The 16,031-nt window shown below is 35.7% G+C and overlaps 1 protein-coding gene across 2 annotated transcripts in view; it reads right to left on the minus strand.

The window, feature by feature from the left end:
• ATAD2B (ATPase family AAA domain containing 2B) overlaps positions 1 to 16,031 on the minus strand; it is a 74,264-nt gene that overhangs the window by 17,988 nt on the left and 40,245 nt on the right. Inside the window, exons 17-22 of one of the 2 annotated variants that reach the window (XM_032212848.1) lie at positions 15,048 to 15,180; positions 11,498 to 11,684; positions 9,652 to 9,837; positions 7,954 to 8,089; positions 6,162 to 6,343; positions 514 to 673 (exon numbers count right to left, since the gene is read on the minus strand). In XM_032212848.1, coding sequence (XP_032068739.1) covers positions 514 to 673; positions 6,162 to 6,343; positions 7,954 to 8,089; positions 9,652 to 9,837; positions 11,498 to 11,684; positions 15,048 to 15,180 — 984 coding nt within the window. Of the gene's footprint in view, positions 1 to 513; positions 674 to 6,146; positions 6,344 to 7,953; positions 8,090 to 9,651; positions 9,838 to 11,497; positions 11,685 to 15,047; positions 15,181 to 16,031 lie in introns of both variants that reach the window. The other variant, XM_032212847.1, reaches the window with a different exon arrangement.

Consider the following 16,031-nt stretch of genomic DNA (forward strand, 5'->3'; position numbering starts at 1 on the left):
TACACAATGTGTAAATCTAATTATAACAGAATGATGGGAAACAACTGGAGAAAATAACGAAAAAGACCTGCAAATAGAAGTAGAAAGACTGTGGCAAAAGAAACAAAGATAATTCAATAATGATAGGTGCCTTGGATATCATCCCAAAATGTCTCAAGCACCACTTCAATGCCATCCACATTGAGAAAATCAATTGCAAAAAGTAGCCTTATTTAGAACAGCTTCCATCCTTCGGCACCATGAAAGACAACATCTGCCTATCCCACTTCCTGGAAGGACTCAATGGGTGGATTAAAATGCCAAATACAATCGAAACTCATGACTGATTATGCAATCAACCATAAATAATAACAAACTTTAATAAATAATCCTAGGATGCACACTTCTGGCAAAGCTAACTTTCAAACAATTTATATTAATAGGAAGCCATTTACACAGATATTTAAACTGCAATTGCTTTACAGTTAAATATTCTTTCCTATTTAAGCAAAAGATGAAATAATATTTTCTTACCTCCAGGATCTTTGTCAGGATTATATTCCAAAGCATTGCTGCAGATAAGATCTATATCTATTAGAAAATCCTTTACACTCAAATAGTTGTGTTTATCAATTTTACTTATTATTGTAGAAAGATCCATTGGTACTTTGATCACTTCAAGATAATCTGAAACCTGTAATAAAAATGCAAGAGTGACACAGATTTATCATAACTCTTATATTCAACATCTTATTTACATTTTCAGCATATTAATTCAAAACACATGAACAATCAAGGCTACAACTAGCATTGATAGAATCATTATACTGTTGTGTTCACGCTGAAATTCATTTACTCTGACTTTTCAGCACAATTTAAATATTTGCCTGTACCAAAATCACCTTGTTTTGTATAAAACAAGTAATTTTAAAAAAATCATTTTAAATATAGCATATGAATAAAAGACTTCAAACAAATATTAAAGCAGCCCATTCACATATATTTCTATGGTATTTAGAAGACCTAGCAAATAAATTTTACATTACCAGTTAAAAACAGAATCATGAGAGTTGACAGGTTTACAATAGACACTACATATTATAGGGCAAAGCTATGATATAAAATCAGGAAAAAAATGAAATTTCACCCATATTACTCGTGACAGATCTTTGTGTGCCGTCATCCACATTACTATCTACTCTGAACAAATGTTGTGGATCTCTGCACAAACATCAGATATTGTTGCTCAGTTATATCTAATCAGTATAAATATTCTTAAAATATAAGGGCTGCTTAAAGGTACAGTGTCCAAAGTATTAATCCAATACATAACTTAAATAACTAAAAATATTAGTGAGGAAAAGGAAAGAAAAGGAAAGGAGATAATTTCTCTTATTTTAAAAGCTGTAAATAATCAATTATTATAGGGCTATGCAGATTCTATATTTGAGGCCGTGAAGGAATTACAAAATGAAATGTTCATAATTAAAAATTATAATGTGCAGAAGTATTAAAAGGATGTAGAATCTAATGCACACAACATGCAAGAAACTCAAGCAAAATACCAACCTATAGCACAAACAAAACAAGAAATCTGACTTGGGAAAATGCCTTCTTAATCTATTCCATCCTCTCAAAGGAAAATTCTATACTAACAAATCTGGGCCAAATCTTATTCATTGTTTTGAAAAGGAGAAAAAAAATTAAATGTCTTGTGTAATGGAAGACAAATTTGCAATACTTAATCTTAAAATGTCAGTAACATGCCAGGAATGGACCTTAATGTAAAGTTTATTATGTTGAACTCTTTAAATGTTTTTCTCTTGGTTATATAACATTCAAAGAAAAAGATTCCTAAACTGGGTCAGGCTCAACATACACAGCAGTATATGACGGAACACTTTAATGATTCATTCACGTTATGATTTACGACCATTCCACATCTGTTATCAACTCCTTTATGATTACTAATCAAAATAATGTAACCCTTTAAACACACGCCGTTCTTTAAAATGCTATGATTTCTTTTTATGACATCAGGCTGAGATTTTGAAGCCATTCAAGCAAGAAGGCTCAGTGCTTAAAAATACCTCTCATGGTCAGTGCCTCTCAACATGACTCTCAAGAACCAGATGTTTTCAAACACAAGGCACTCTAGAATGGGTCATTCTAACCTCACACACCAAATTAAAAGACGTGCATTTTTAAGTAGAGCGCTGGAAAATATAGTAATGGAATTCTGGAATTTTTTTTTTTTAAAGAACTCTAGCAAACTCTACCACCCATTCTTTTTCAGCCTGAAAGTCTGAAAGTTTTTACAATATGGCTTCTTGCTCATCCTGATTTCAGCACTGATATTCTCCCAATTGCAACTATAAACTATACATTCAAATAAATTAGCAAATGTACATACCTCTGTTAAAGCCAGGATTCTGAGATGTAAAAAAAATGAGACCAGCATAGCAATATTACTTAGACTTATATGCCACCCCATAGTGCTTTATAGTAGCGGTCCCCAACCTTTATGGCTTGGCAAGAGGGCAGGAGGTGGGAACCATTCTACACAAGCATGCAAACAGGCTGCGGCCCAGCAGTTGGGGACTCCTGCTTTACAGCACTCTCTGGGCGCTTTACAATATCAGCATATTGCCGCCAATAATCTGGGCCCTCATTTTACCAATTTTGAAAGGATGGAAGGCTGAGTCAACCTTGATCCATCACGATCAAACTCCAGACTCTGGACTAAATTAGCCTGCAGTGTTGTATTCTAACCAGAGTATCATCAGGGCCCCTATTTGTTTTCTCTTTTTAATGTAATATAAGCTGTACAATTCAACTGAAAACAAACTCAAACCTTTTTAAGCAGGAAAAATTTAAAAAAGTACAATAACATGGTTTCATGAGTATGCATACCCTTAAACTAAAGCACTTTTTGATTTTATGACAGCATTAAGTCTTTTGGGGTAAGAGTCCATCAGCATGGCGTATCTTGCCTTGGAAATCTTTGCTCCCTCTTCTTGCAAAAGTGCTCCAAATTTGTCAGATTGCCAGGACATCTCCTGTGCATAGCATTCTTCAGGTCAACCCACAGATTTTCAATTAGATTCAGGTCCAGGCTCCTACTGGGCCATCACAAAATTTTGATTTTCTAGTGAAGCCATTATTTTGTTGATTTGAAAGAATGCTTAGGTTTGTTGTTTTGTTGAAAGGTGAACTTCCTCTTCATCTTCAGTGTTTTAGCAGAGATCTGGAGGCCTTGTGCCAAAATTGACTGATATTTGGCACTGTCCATCATTTCCTCCATCTTGACAAGAGCCCCAATTCCAGCTGAAGAAATGCAGCCCCAAACATAATGCTGCCACCACCATGCTTCACGGTGGGTATGGTGTACTTTTGTTGATGTGCAGTGTTGCTTTTGCATCAAACATACTTTTTGAAATTATGGCCAAAAGGTTCGACCTTGGTTTTCATCACACCATAACACATTTTCCCATATGCTTTTGACAGACTTGATGTATGTTTTTGTAAATGTAGTCAAGCTTGGATATTTTTCTTTGTAAGACAAGCCTTTATCTTGCCACCCTACTCGACATCCCAGATATATGAAGAAAACAAGCGATAGTTGTCACTTGTAGTACATAACCAGTATTTGCCAGAAACTCCTGCAGCAATTTTAAGGTTGCTGTAGGCCTTTTGGCAGCCTCTTGGACCAGTTTTCATAAATTTTAGAGGGACATTGAGTTCCTGATAATATCACTGTTGTGCTATATTTTTCCCGTTTGTTAATGATTGTTTTCACTGTGTTCAATGGTATATCCAATGCCTGCAATTTTTTTTTATACCCGTCTCCTGATTGATACCTTTCAACAATGAAATCCTTGGATGCTTTGTAAGGTCTTTGCAGACCATGGCTTTGGTTGTAAGAGGCAACTGAGTAAAAGCCAAAAAGAAAGTCCTACTGGAACACCTTTATATGGGCTTGAACCGAGTCACTTTAACTGATGGCAGATGTGAAATACAATACAATACAATAGCAGAGTTGGAAGGGACCTTGGAGGAAACACAGGAAACCCTATACCGTTTCAGACAAATGGCTATCCAACATCTTCTTAAAGACTTCCAGTGTTGGGGCATTCACAACTTCTGGAGGCAAGCTGTTCCACTGATTAATTGTTCTAATTTCTCCTCAGTTCTAAGTTGCTTCTCTCCTTGATTAGTTTCCACCCATTGCTTCTTGTTGTGCCCTCAGGTGCCTTGGAAAATAGTTTGACTTCCTCTTCTTTGTGGCAATCCTTGAGATATTGGAACACTGCTATCATGTCTCCCCTAGTCCTTCATTAAACTAGACATACCCAGTTCCTGCAACCGTTAGTCTCCAGTCCCCATATCATCTTTGTTGCTCTTCTCTGCACGCTTTCTAGAGTCTCCACATCTTTTCTACATCGTGGCGACCAAAACTGAATGCAGCATTCCAAGTGTGGTCTTACCAAGGCATTATAAAGTGGTGTTAACACTCCATATGATCTTGATTCTATCCCTCTGTTTATGTAGCCTAGAACTGTGTTGGCTTTTTTGGCAGTTGCTGCACACTGCTGGCTCATATTTAAATGGTTGTCCACTAGGACTCCAAGATCCCTCTCACAGTTACTACTACTGAGCAAGGTACCACCTATACTATATATGTGCATTTCAAAATGACTATTTACCATGAGTTTGAAATGGGATTGGTTAATTCTGAACACAGCCACACCTCTATGGATAAGAGGGTGTGAATACTTATGCCCAAGGGTGTCAAACCCCCTGCATCACGTTGATGTTACCTGTATCATGACTTTTTTGCGCACCTTCATGGGCATAGCCTGCACATGATGCATCCGACCAGCGGGCTGCCAGTTTGACACCCCTGACTTATGTAGTCACATTATTCCTGTATTGTTATTTTCCCCCTAAAAGATTTCACTTTATTATTCAATTGAATTGTACAACTTATAGATTACAGTAGGTGGGGGGGGAAATCTGAACAGATTTATCTTGGTCTGTTTTTTTTTTAACATCTCAAAAACCTGGTTTTTTAACAAGGGTATGTAGACCTTTTTGTATCTACTTTAGGCTCCATGGTGTGTCAACTTCTGCTATGTCTCTGAAATTATGATCCAGCCCAGTTATACACTTGCAAAGTGTAGTTTCTTTAGATCAGGCTTTCTCAATTAGCACCTTCACATGTTGGATTATTCCCGTGCTGATAGAAATATTAAAATATAATTGAACAACCTGAAAATGTTAAGATTAGAAAGGCTGGTTTAAATCATATAAGAGCACATAAATGATACCCTTTAAATGTGATTAGGGTGATCTGCGTTGCAAAATTCCCTTTCAGCTTCTGCATCTCTTTGCTGCCACCTAGTGGTGATCTGGATTTTTGCAGCCCTCGTCTTATAGCTCTATCCATGAATAATCAAACCCCATACATGCTAGCATAATGGAAATTACATTTTTTCCTAAGCACATCACAATTTTTATTTCTTGAATTATTTGTGCAAAATTGAGCTCTGAAGTTGACCAAAATGAATAGATGTCACAAGATTAAAAAGTGACATCCTATCTATAGAAATGACACTATAACAGCTTTGCCTCATAACAATTGTTTTTTTTTTCTTTTTCTGCGCAAAGCCCAAAATTCTTTAAAGTGGCTCAAACTTGACTAGGCAATTCCAATCCTTTTGTTAATTTGTTATACAATAATTACAGAAATAGTCAGATCAAATAGTGTAGTTAAAGCCTTTAATTTTTCAATTCTCTCTTCAGCTAGAAAAAGGTAAGAGGAGAGATTAATGTCCAATTTGCAGAATTTTCTGGATTAGGCAATATAATTCACTAATTTTTTTCTTATACTTCCAATAGCTCAATGTTGTTTCTTCAGGCATTTACGTCTGTGACCAATTAAAATTATTGCCACATTATGGAAGTTACAGCCTGAACAAGGCAGTGTTAGCCAGATGTTTATGGCAAGATAGCTGTGGCTTTAAAAGTTAAGATTATGCCACCATCCCTGAAAATGCGCAAAATAGGTTAGATGTAGATATTGTCTATGAAAATAAGTAAGAGGTAAATTTTGGATTAATTGCTAGTAGGTCAACTTCATTGTTTGCACATTACTGAAACAAGACCTCTTCAATATCCACCGGTTTGCTGAAGATGTTAAAGCGCTTGTCAGTAGCCAGCCTCTTGGTAACATCTCTGAGAAACAGCCGCAGCTCTCTCAATGTATTTTCTTCCTGGTCTTCCATTCTCTGCTTTTCTGCCTCTGACAACTGGCGGCTAGGAGGTGGCAATGCAAGAGGAAGCACCTCCATATCGGAAACAGCTAAAACAAAATTTGAAGTCAGGCAAAGTAGGCTTTTTGATTATAACCTCCACATACTAAATCCCCAAACCATTATGCTCCTCATCTCAGTTTATAGATCATGGAAGAACCAGAGGTGGGTTCCTACCGGTTCAGCCTGGTTCGGCCAAGTAGGTAGTTACTCGGCCTGCCACGCCCCCAAACTGGTTCTCTCAGCGGCGCCATAGGTGCCACCATCTTATTTTTTGCTTCTGCGCATGCACAGAAGCATTTTTTTAGTTCTGCATATGCGTGAATGCACACAGCGCGTCCCTGAGCAAACCAGCAGTAACAGCAGCCAGAACCCACACCTGGGAAGAACCCCTGGGAATTGTAGAACAATAAGCAATTGTATCCATCCATCTTTCAATCAAGGAAGTATTGACACCAAAAACGAAGGCAGCCATTTCAGGCTCCTACATAATATAAATATATCATTTATATTAATGAATACCAGGGAAATTGTGAAGAGTATAGACCACAGAGAATCTGTGCTCCTCCAGATATTCTACAAGTTTCCAGCATTCCTTCACTACTGCCCTTGCCGATTGGGGTTAGCTGGATTGAGAAATTCAAAAATTCAGAAATTCAAGAATTGGAGGACCAGCGTTTCCCTAGGCTGCTGTAAAAGATTATGCACTACACACATTTGTGCCACTTAATTCCAAAAGGAGTTGGGACCAGGCTTAAGAGCCATATGCTGTGAGATTATAAATTCCCCTCAAGCATTTTCTAAGGGATTAGGAGGCAATTTTCAGGCCAATGGTTGCATTTAGTTTTTTAAAGTGCTATGCCAGATAGCTTCTGTCCACTGTGCTGCGGTTGCTTCAGTGACACCACCATGCTGCTACTGTCATGTGGTCCAAATTTTCAATATTCCCTAAAAGCTTCCTGGTCCCTCATGTGTTCCCTCACTCCGCCCCCCCCTCCGCACATACACATACACCCAGCAGCAGTAATTTACTTATATTCTGGGAAGAGGGAGGGTTTCCAACTCTCACTACCAGTTTTCCGTAAGGAAATTCAACAATGACCCAATAATCCCAGATTGTATAGTTTGATTTCTAATTATCCTCACCAATGAATTCCCCCCCCCCTTCAGAACTATTACGTAAAATGTTCATGCAGATCATATTTTAACTGAACTACCAGAAAAAATATTCTTCTGGTTAATCATCGCCACAATATTCTATCACAATATAATTCAGTAAGAATTTTGCCTGAACAGGCAGCATTCCACCTTCATTTATAGCGACCTATATTAGCTATTTCATCCTACACCTGCATTTACCCAGCTTGGAAATATAAACCTGGAATTGTGAACAGTTCAATTTTGGCATGCCCCACAATCTTTGTCACTTAATTTTTTTAAGACTGCAATGTGTATTATCTGCTAATTGTGAACAGATCTGGGACTTGAACTTTGATTCCACCTTAAAGCTAAAACTGAGGAGTTAGGAAATTACATTTAAACATAAATCCCTTGTGGTATAATCATCTGTTGGTGTTATTTTTAATGTTCAAATACACAAACAATGTGATTTTCAAATGGAAAAGACATACATTCCAGATTTTCTAAATCATTAATTTACCTGTGTGTTTTCTCCTTGGAGGTGGCATTGATGCCTGGTTGAGAACCAGATCTTGGAAAAATTTGTGCCTGTCTTCTTTGCTAGGTCTTTGAATATAAAAAACCTCTTCATACTGAATTTTAAAGATGCACTTCACCTACATGAAAATAGCGGCAATTAGAAGTATTGAAAATATATTCTGGCTATTTCATAGCCAATGGTTAATGGTTCAGCAGTGAGGAAGAATATTAATCCATATGTGAGAAATTGAAATAGTCTGCCAATTCATAATTTATGTTGTCAGGAATATTTCAAGTCCCTGTAGGGATACCTGTTGCCCTTTCTCTATGAATGATGGACCACAATTCTCAACGGCCCACATCAGTTATTCTAGTGGTCCAAAGAATGAAAATTTTAACTCAATACTACTGATTAAATGCTATGAAAGGATTTTTCCATGGTGTCTATCAAGTAGTATCTGGTCTCAAATTACTTTCTAAAAAAAAAAACTAACTTAAACATCTATTGCCCAGAATATTGAGTCCCACAAAATACTTAAAAAACAGTGCAGATGGCTAGAGCCATGTACCATTTGAATATGGCTACAATAATAGGTGAATATTTTTCCTAAAGTTTTTTAGGAAAATCTGACTAATCATAGAACATTTTCTCTCTCTCCCCTCCGACCTATGACCATGTATTTAGTCTCTGCTTATAAATTTGCTACGAACATAATGGAAAGAATGATCAATATTACTCCTTGTGGCCCATGCTATGTTTAAAACTGGGCTGCTTTTTCATATCTTTACAACTTCTTTTTGTTTGACTTTGCTTTTTATTTGTAACATTAAACATTTATTTGTAACTTTTTAATGTAACATTAAAAAAATTAAAAAGATAACCCCTTCCCTCCCTGCCCTTCCTCTACTACTTTATGAATCGTCAGAATAAACATTCAAACTTTTCTCCTAAATATGATATAGCAGAATTAGATAGGTCATCTTGGCAAGTAATAATTTATTATTAACTAGTTATACTGAGTTCATTGGCAATAATTATTGTCAAAACAAGGTAATGTAGAAGAAAATCAACAGTTCACAATGTTTTCCAATTAATGCAAAGCCAGTTATTTCAGCAATCAGGATGTAGAAGCATGAGCATATAGACCAGATATTTCTTCCATTTTAGATCATTTGCAAATATAATTACTATCTAGACAAAAATGTGGAGAGCCACTTTGGTGTAGTGGTTAAGATACCAGGCTAAAAACTGGGAAACTAAGAGTTGTAGTTCCACTTTGGACACAAACTCAATTGGGTGACCTTAGGCCAGTCACACTCTCTTAAAGCTAGGAAAAAGTCAATGGCAAATCACTTCTGAAATTTTATCAGTAAAATTGTAGTCAAAACTGTCTCAGGGGTACACACCCCTCAAAAAAAATTGTCAACCTCTCATAACTCAATTTTTTTTAAAAAAAATCCTCTGTCTAATAATTCATATTAGCAAATTGCAACCTCTATTTTTAACAAATTGCAGCAGAATTGCTAAATTCCCTCAAATATAAAAAGATGCTCCACATAATACAGTGGGGAGTGGAGGTTTTCCTCGCATATACAAAAACTGACAAAAGTTTTGCATTAACAAATTAGAATGGTTCAGATCTGGTTCGTGATTACCTAAGTGGTGCTTGGTAGCACAAAGAAATCACTCCATGCTCACCTCTTCAGGCAACTCACTATACATTGTTTCAGAGGTAGAAAGTAGAAATATTGGTGAGAATGATGGTATATCTTGCAGCAAAGTTAGAAAAGTTGCTCTCACAGTTTCACTGACAGCTTCCCACCAATCACCAATATGAGGCATGTAAACAATACTTGGTAGGGTTCTCCTTGCTTCACGAAAGATCTAGTTGAGAATATTAACATTAACAAATATTATCATTAGCTAAATTTTCAACCAATACTTACAACTGCGGGCAGAAATAGGGTTATGGAACATTTCAAACAGATGTTTTAAGTGTTTACATATGCATAGGAGTGTTTGTCACATAAATCATGTATTTATGGTTTCAAATTGTCCTTGGATAACTGTATAGTAAAGCCATGATTTTATAGGCCCCCATTTAACAAATTTTGATTTTACTTGCAAAAGTTTACAGCGCAAAAGAATACTGTTTCGCAAACCAATCTAGACTGAATTTGCAAAATGTATGTAATTTATTTCAGTGTACTACTTTAGGTAATTCATATACCTAAAGTAGTACACTGAAATAAATTACATACATTTTGCAAATTCAGTTTTATCAAATATTTCACTTTAGCAGAACTCTTCCCCCAACTTTTCCATTAAATTGTTAAATAAATGCTATACAATACAACCTCAATCTTTTACTATAAACAATGGCTTTGCATCTGAACATTAAATATTATACATGTATTACATACATAAAAATTAATATTTAAAATTGCTACCAATATTAATTTTGAAGCATAATTGCTTATTGAAAAGCTATTTTTCTATATACCAAATGGGATCTGCGAAATTCTAAATTTTCACCTACAAAGTTAACAAACAATAAACTATTTCTCTCTCCCATACTGCCCCTGCATACTGCTCCCTTGTTCCTCCATTATAAAAAGGGACACAATATATTCTATCTGCCTGAGAGTTCCACCTCCTCACAAATAGAACATAGACAAGATGACAGATCTTCCCAGTGGTGGTCCCCATCCTTTGGAAGACTCTTATCTCAGAGGTATGGCTCCAACAAATTAAGTTAAATTCTACTACTCTGTTTAAATGTGTTTTCTGTATTTCATTTCTGGAGCTTTTGTGTCTCTTATAATTGGGATGGGATATGAAATAAAATGAAGTATTTTAAACTACAATGCAATAAAACTGAAAGAAATGTTCACTACCCCAATACCTGGCTTGGGCATAAACTGAAGTCCAGAAGAGAGGAAAAACTGTTTTAAAATATGAAAGCACCTGTGAACTGATTTTCTATGCTGTCCTGAAACACAATTTGATGGTGAATAATTTTGCTAAATCTACATTTCAAAAAAGGGTTGGTTTCTAAAATGGTTGCTGCAGCCATTGTTATCCTGCTCAGTGGCATATCTTAAGCATATTTGCTTAATTCAAGCTTCACTAAGGAGAGCAAGTAGTTCATTCTGTAAGGATTAATCTTAATCTAATTTAAACAGATTCCTCTCCTCCACTTGCTGTTTTTCATATATAACCTGTAGCTGTATTTCTTCTATGACTGTGTGCTTCATCTGTGTCATCCAAAAACAATATAAGCATAAAAAGCTATCCAACTGCCAAATCAGAGTAAAAATAATCAGAAAGAAGATTCTTTCTTTACTAGGCTATGCCCCTCTTTTTCAAACTTTGTTTTATATATGGATTCTAAACACAGAAGAATCCTTAACTATTTCTAGCAACACAATACCTCAGAGAAATACTGAGATATTCAGCTTTTATAATTTAATGAAGGCCTCTATACACATTGAAAATTCAATAGGTGCTACATTAATCAAAAGTGATATAAATGCAAACTAACCTGTGCACATGATTCTTCAGGCGTTTTTGCACTGACCGAATATAGTGCTGGCAGATCTAATCTGTGTACAGCAATTTTTTCAAGAGAATGTAATAAAGCTGGAGCAAGGTGTGAAGTCTGACCTGAATCCCTTTCTCCGGAAAGCAGTAATCTTGGCCTGTAAGATGTGGGCTGGTGATAAGCTGACCTGCAACAAAAATAATATTTTGTTCAGATCTACAAAGCACTTATCATAACCTATATTTTTACTACGTTAGCAGAATGTGAATAGCCTGAAATATTTCATCTTACTACATTTTCATTGTCTAACCATTTATCAATACTTTGATAGTCTCAAAATATTGTGTTTTCAATTTACACACAAAGAGATTAATGTGAATTGTGCTATATAAGCAAAAAAGCAAAATGACTAATTCCTCATAAAAGACTTGTTGCAGCTGTACTATAGCCTTTCTGCTCCAGGCAATACAACAATCACAATAAAAACTATTGAGGCATAACCCTGAATTATTTTATATTATTTTACATTATACCTTATTCTGTTTTAAACTGGAAAGTCATTTAGGCAACGACAAGCTGTAATTATGATAGTGAACAAAAACAAACTAATTCAGTTCTAACACACATACATAACAATTTAAATAACCTATACATTTTCTGATACATTTTCTTAGTATGAGGTTTATTGTAATTGTCTTTTTGCTTATATTAAAGGGATGTACTAAATATTAAGAGAGTTTCACAACACACAACCCAACACAAAAAATTACACTTCTTCGAATCATTAAAACAACCGTGTCTCTTACAAAGCTCTTCTGGGTGTTCTGGAAGATGTTCTGTAATGCCCACTTCACTTTGCTTTCTGCCTAGTGAAATTGACAATCATGTTGTTCTCCTAGAAAAATTACCCTTAAAGATTTCCTTAAAACACTACAAAGTTTTTACAGAATCAAAACTTGAATTAAACTTTCATATTACAGATGAAAAGCAGCATATTTACCAGAGAAGTGATATTAAAGACTTTAAGCATGCTACTGATTTTTAAAACAATTACAAAATATCACTATCCTTATCATAAATCTCCCGATATTTTATTAGTTTTATTATGATTGCAATAAAACTATTCTGAGTAAATATGTATATAGCAAAATAAGAAAATGTAACCCTTGACCTGCATGGAACCTGTGCCTTTCCACCCCCTAAATTGCTTCCATTGATTCCCCAAAACCTGCTGCACTGTTTTGTTTGTTGTTTGTATTCTGAAAAGAAGCCTGGACCAGAGCCATGATCCATCTATGGATAAAAAAACTATCCTATTATATTTTTCCACTGGAAGGGAAGAATATAATTGTTTCCATCTGTTCTCAAGAAAACCTCTGCAGATTTTTTTTTTCTGTCAGAGAATTGGGAGTCTCAACAAGTCTCAGTGTCACAATGCCTCCCATTCGGGGTGTGTGTGTGTTTAGAATGTTATATAAAAAGCACAAGTAAGAAATTAAGTGTAGGAAGTAAACACTTTTAAAAATGGACCTTTCCGTTTTGGTTTCTCCAGCTTCTGAAATCAGCAGCCTCACAAATCCTTTCACTGGGCAAAAATCATATAGGCCTCTTACTGTGTCTACAGAGAGCTGTCTAACAATCCCTTTTAAAAAGTGTGTTTGTTGCTGGAGAGGGACAAGCCACAAGATTATCTAGAGGTTTACAATGAAAAATATTCTAGGCATCTGGCAAATAGTCACTTGAATTTGCTTGGATTGATTTAGTATAGGGTTCTGACTGAACAAAGCCTCTCAAGATGACAATAGCAAGATCTTCTGTGGCTCCCTAGATAGACCTAGTTTGAGTCTATAACTTCTGAGGTCTCTTCTCAGGTCAGATTTTCAGATCTACTAACACAGCCACCTGTTTCCAAATGGTCCTCATTTCACCACGTCACTTAGGGATGTTCAAAGTTACAATGGACCTCACCAAAAGTCAGGGGGAGGGACTGGTACCCAATTTGATGGGTCCTGAATTCACATTTGCTATTCAAGGATTAGATGGCAGCAGTGACCAGGAAAACCTTTATGCAAATTCATCAAGGGTATCAATTATCCTGTCAGAAGGTACAATCTTTCATGCTTGTGTTTAGACTATAACAATGAATTTACCATGGGGCTGTCCTTGAAGGCCATTCAGCATGTGCAGCTGGTCCAGAAGGCAGCAGTACAGGCCATTAAAGGCATGTCCATATAACATCTTTGTTTTGTGAGTAACAATAGTTATAAGCAGGCATTTGGGTGCAAATCAAGGTGATAATTATTATCTATAAAACCCTTCATGATATAAGGCCTGGGGGACTGTCCATTAACCATAGCTCCTGCCCGCCCTAAATTATTTGGCCCAGTTGGCATAGTCAGGGTCCCATCAATTAAACTGTATAACCTGAGGGGGAAGTGCATCTTTTCTGCCATAGCACCTGATTCTGGACCAATATTCTCCCAGAGTTTGTGCGTCTATTACATTGACCTTATTTAAACAAGCCCTTAAAACTTGGTTATTCCCTCAATGTCTTGGGCTGGAATGAATAGCAGACCCCTTGTGAAATGATTGGCATATAGAAATTCATGTTATTATTCTCTAAACATTTGCTTTTTGTATTGTTTATACAGTACATTGTATACTACCCAGAGTCATTATGGAGTTGTGCAGCCTATATATTAAAATAAACAAAATATGATGCAAGGCCAGGTTTACTTAATTTCACTTAAATATTTACCACCGCAATGTTATTTATAAAACAATATTTAACTTCAAACTGTGAGGCCATATTACTCCACCACACATAAACTCTTCCTATTATAAATGCATTGAATTACTACATTTATATACCATATTTTTCTGAGTATAAGACGCACCAAGGTTTTGAAGAGGCAAATTTAAAAAAAAAAGGTTTTGGCACTCTGCAAATCTCCCCAAAACAGCCCGGGTTTTTTTTTTTTATTAAAAAAGGGCATGAATAGCCTTTAGGAGACTTGTAAAGTGCTCCTAGAAAGGGGGGGGGGGGCAAAAAACGGCCTGTTTTTCGTCCCCAAAAAAAGGGCATGGTTAGCCTTTAGGAGGCTTATAGAGTGCTCCTGGGGGTTGGGGGGGATAATTAAGCAAGAAACGGCCCATTTTTTGCTCATTTCTGCCCTCCCCAGTCCCCAGGAGCTCTATGCACAGCCATTTTGGTGAAGGGGCGGGTTTCAGGAGGCAAAAAATGCTGTATTCAGTGTATAAGATGCACCCAGATTTTCAACCTCTTTTTTGAGGGGAAAAAGGTGTGTTTTATACTCCGAAAAATAGGTACTTTTCCACAAAGTCATTAAATAGCTATCAAGAATCATTATTTGTACTGTTTGGTTCATAAAAACCTAATGTCAAGATCTGATATATGAAAAAATGGTTAAACATCTCAACGTTTATATTAAAATAGTGCCGTACATAATATACTAATATGCTTACTTGGCACCGCAAGAGATATGTTGTTTAGTTCTTGATGAATACAGTACCAGAGTTATTAACTTACATTGTATAATGAAGGTAAGGTTTATGTACAGCAGTTGGTAATTGTTTCTTTGGTGATCCTGGCTGGCAACTTGTTTCAAATATCGATGAAACATTTTCATCTTCACTATCATCCAAAATTAAATTTGACGCACCTGTTTAATTAAAATAAAATTTGTATCAAAATATAATATTGATCCTCTTAAAAGTATTAAAAGTACAATCGTCTTCTAATACAGATTAATATATGCAATCCTTTCACATAGAAAAATTTAAAACATCAACCCCAACATATTAAAATATTTAATCTGAAGATCTTTATAGAATTGATGTTCTCAGCTATCAACACAGTTCCTTTAGGAGCTATCATTCTGGTTAGAGACAGTGATAAAAAGTAAAGGAAAAAGAAGTATTTTGTATCAACTACTTAAAAACCTCCTAACAGTCTTCATCAAAAAATTATCAGAACATAAGTTCTACGTAGTCTCAACATTTTCTGACCTTAAGGACAAAATAATAAAGAAAATCCAACCCAATGAGATTTAAAGGTCAGTCATGCAATTTCTGCATTCTTAGACCAGGGGAAAACTAAGGAACCTATTGGGTTTCTGAGAATGTCAAATTGCCAAGTCCAGTCTAAACATTGCTAAACATAATAAGCTTGGAGTAAATCTGTACTGTGAAGAGAGCAATAACAAATATAGAACAAGTTATTTCGGAATATTCATATCTAAAAAACCAAAATAAATATTTTTTCTAATATTTAGAACTTCATTCAAGTGTATACACGAAGTTGTTTTATTTCAATGCCTTATCTGTCATTGTTTAGAATAAGTAATAACAGATTACACAATATTTTTCCCACCAAAATTTGTCTGGCTAAACAAAATCCAGTGATTTATTGAGCCAGGAAAGATTTATAACTTTGCATTTGCAAGACTTTTCACTGCATCACATTAATGTAGAAGCTCTGAATGATATTCTTCCAGCAAAATATTCCAATAAA

This window comes from Thamnophis elegans, chromosome 3 (genome assembly GCF_009769535.1).
Source record: "Thamnophis elegans isolate rThaEle1 chromosome 3, rThaEle1.pri, whole genome shotgun sequence".
NCBI classification, from domain to species: Eukaryota; Metazoa; Chordata; class Lepidosauria; order Squamata; family Colubridae; genus Thamnophis; species Thamnophis elegans.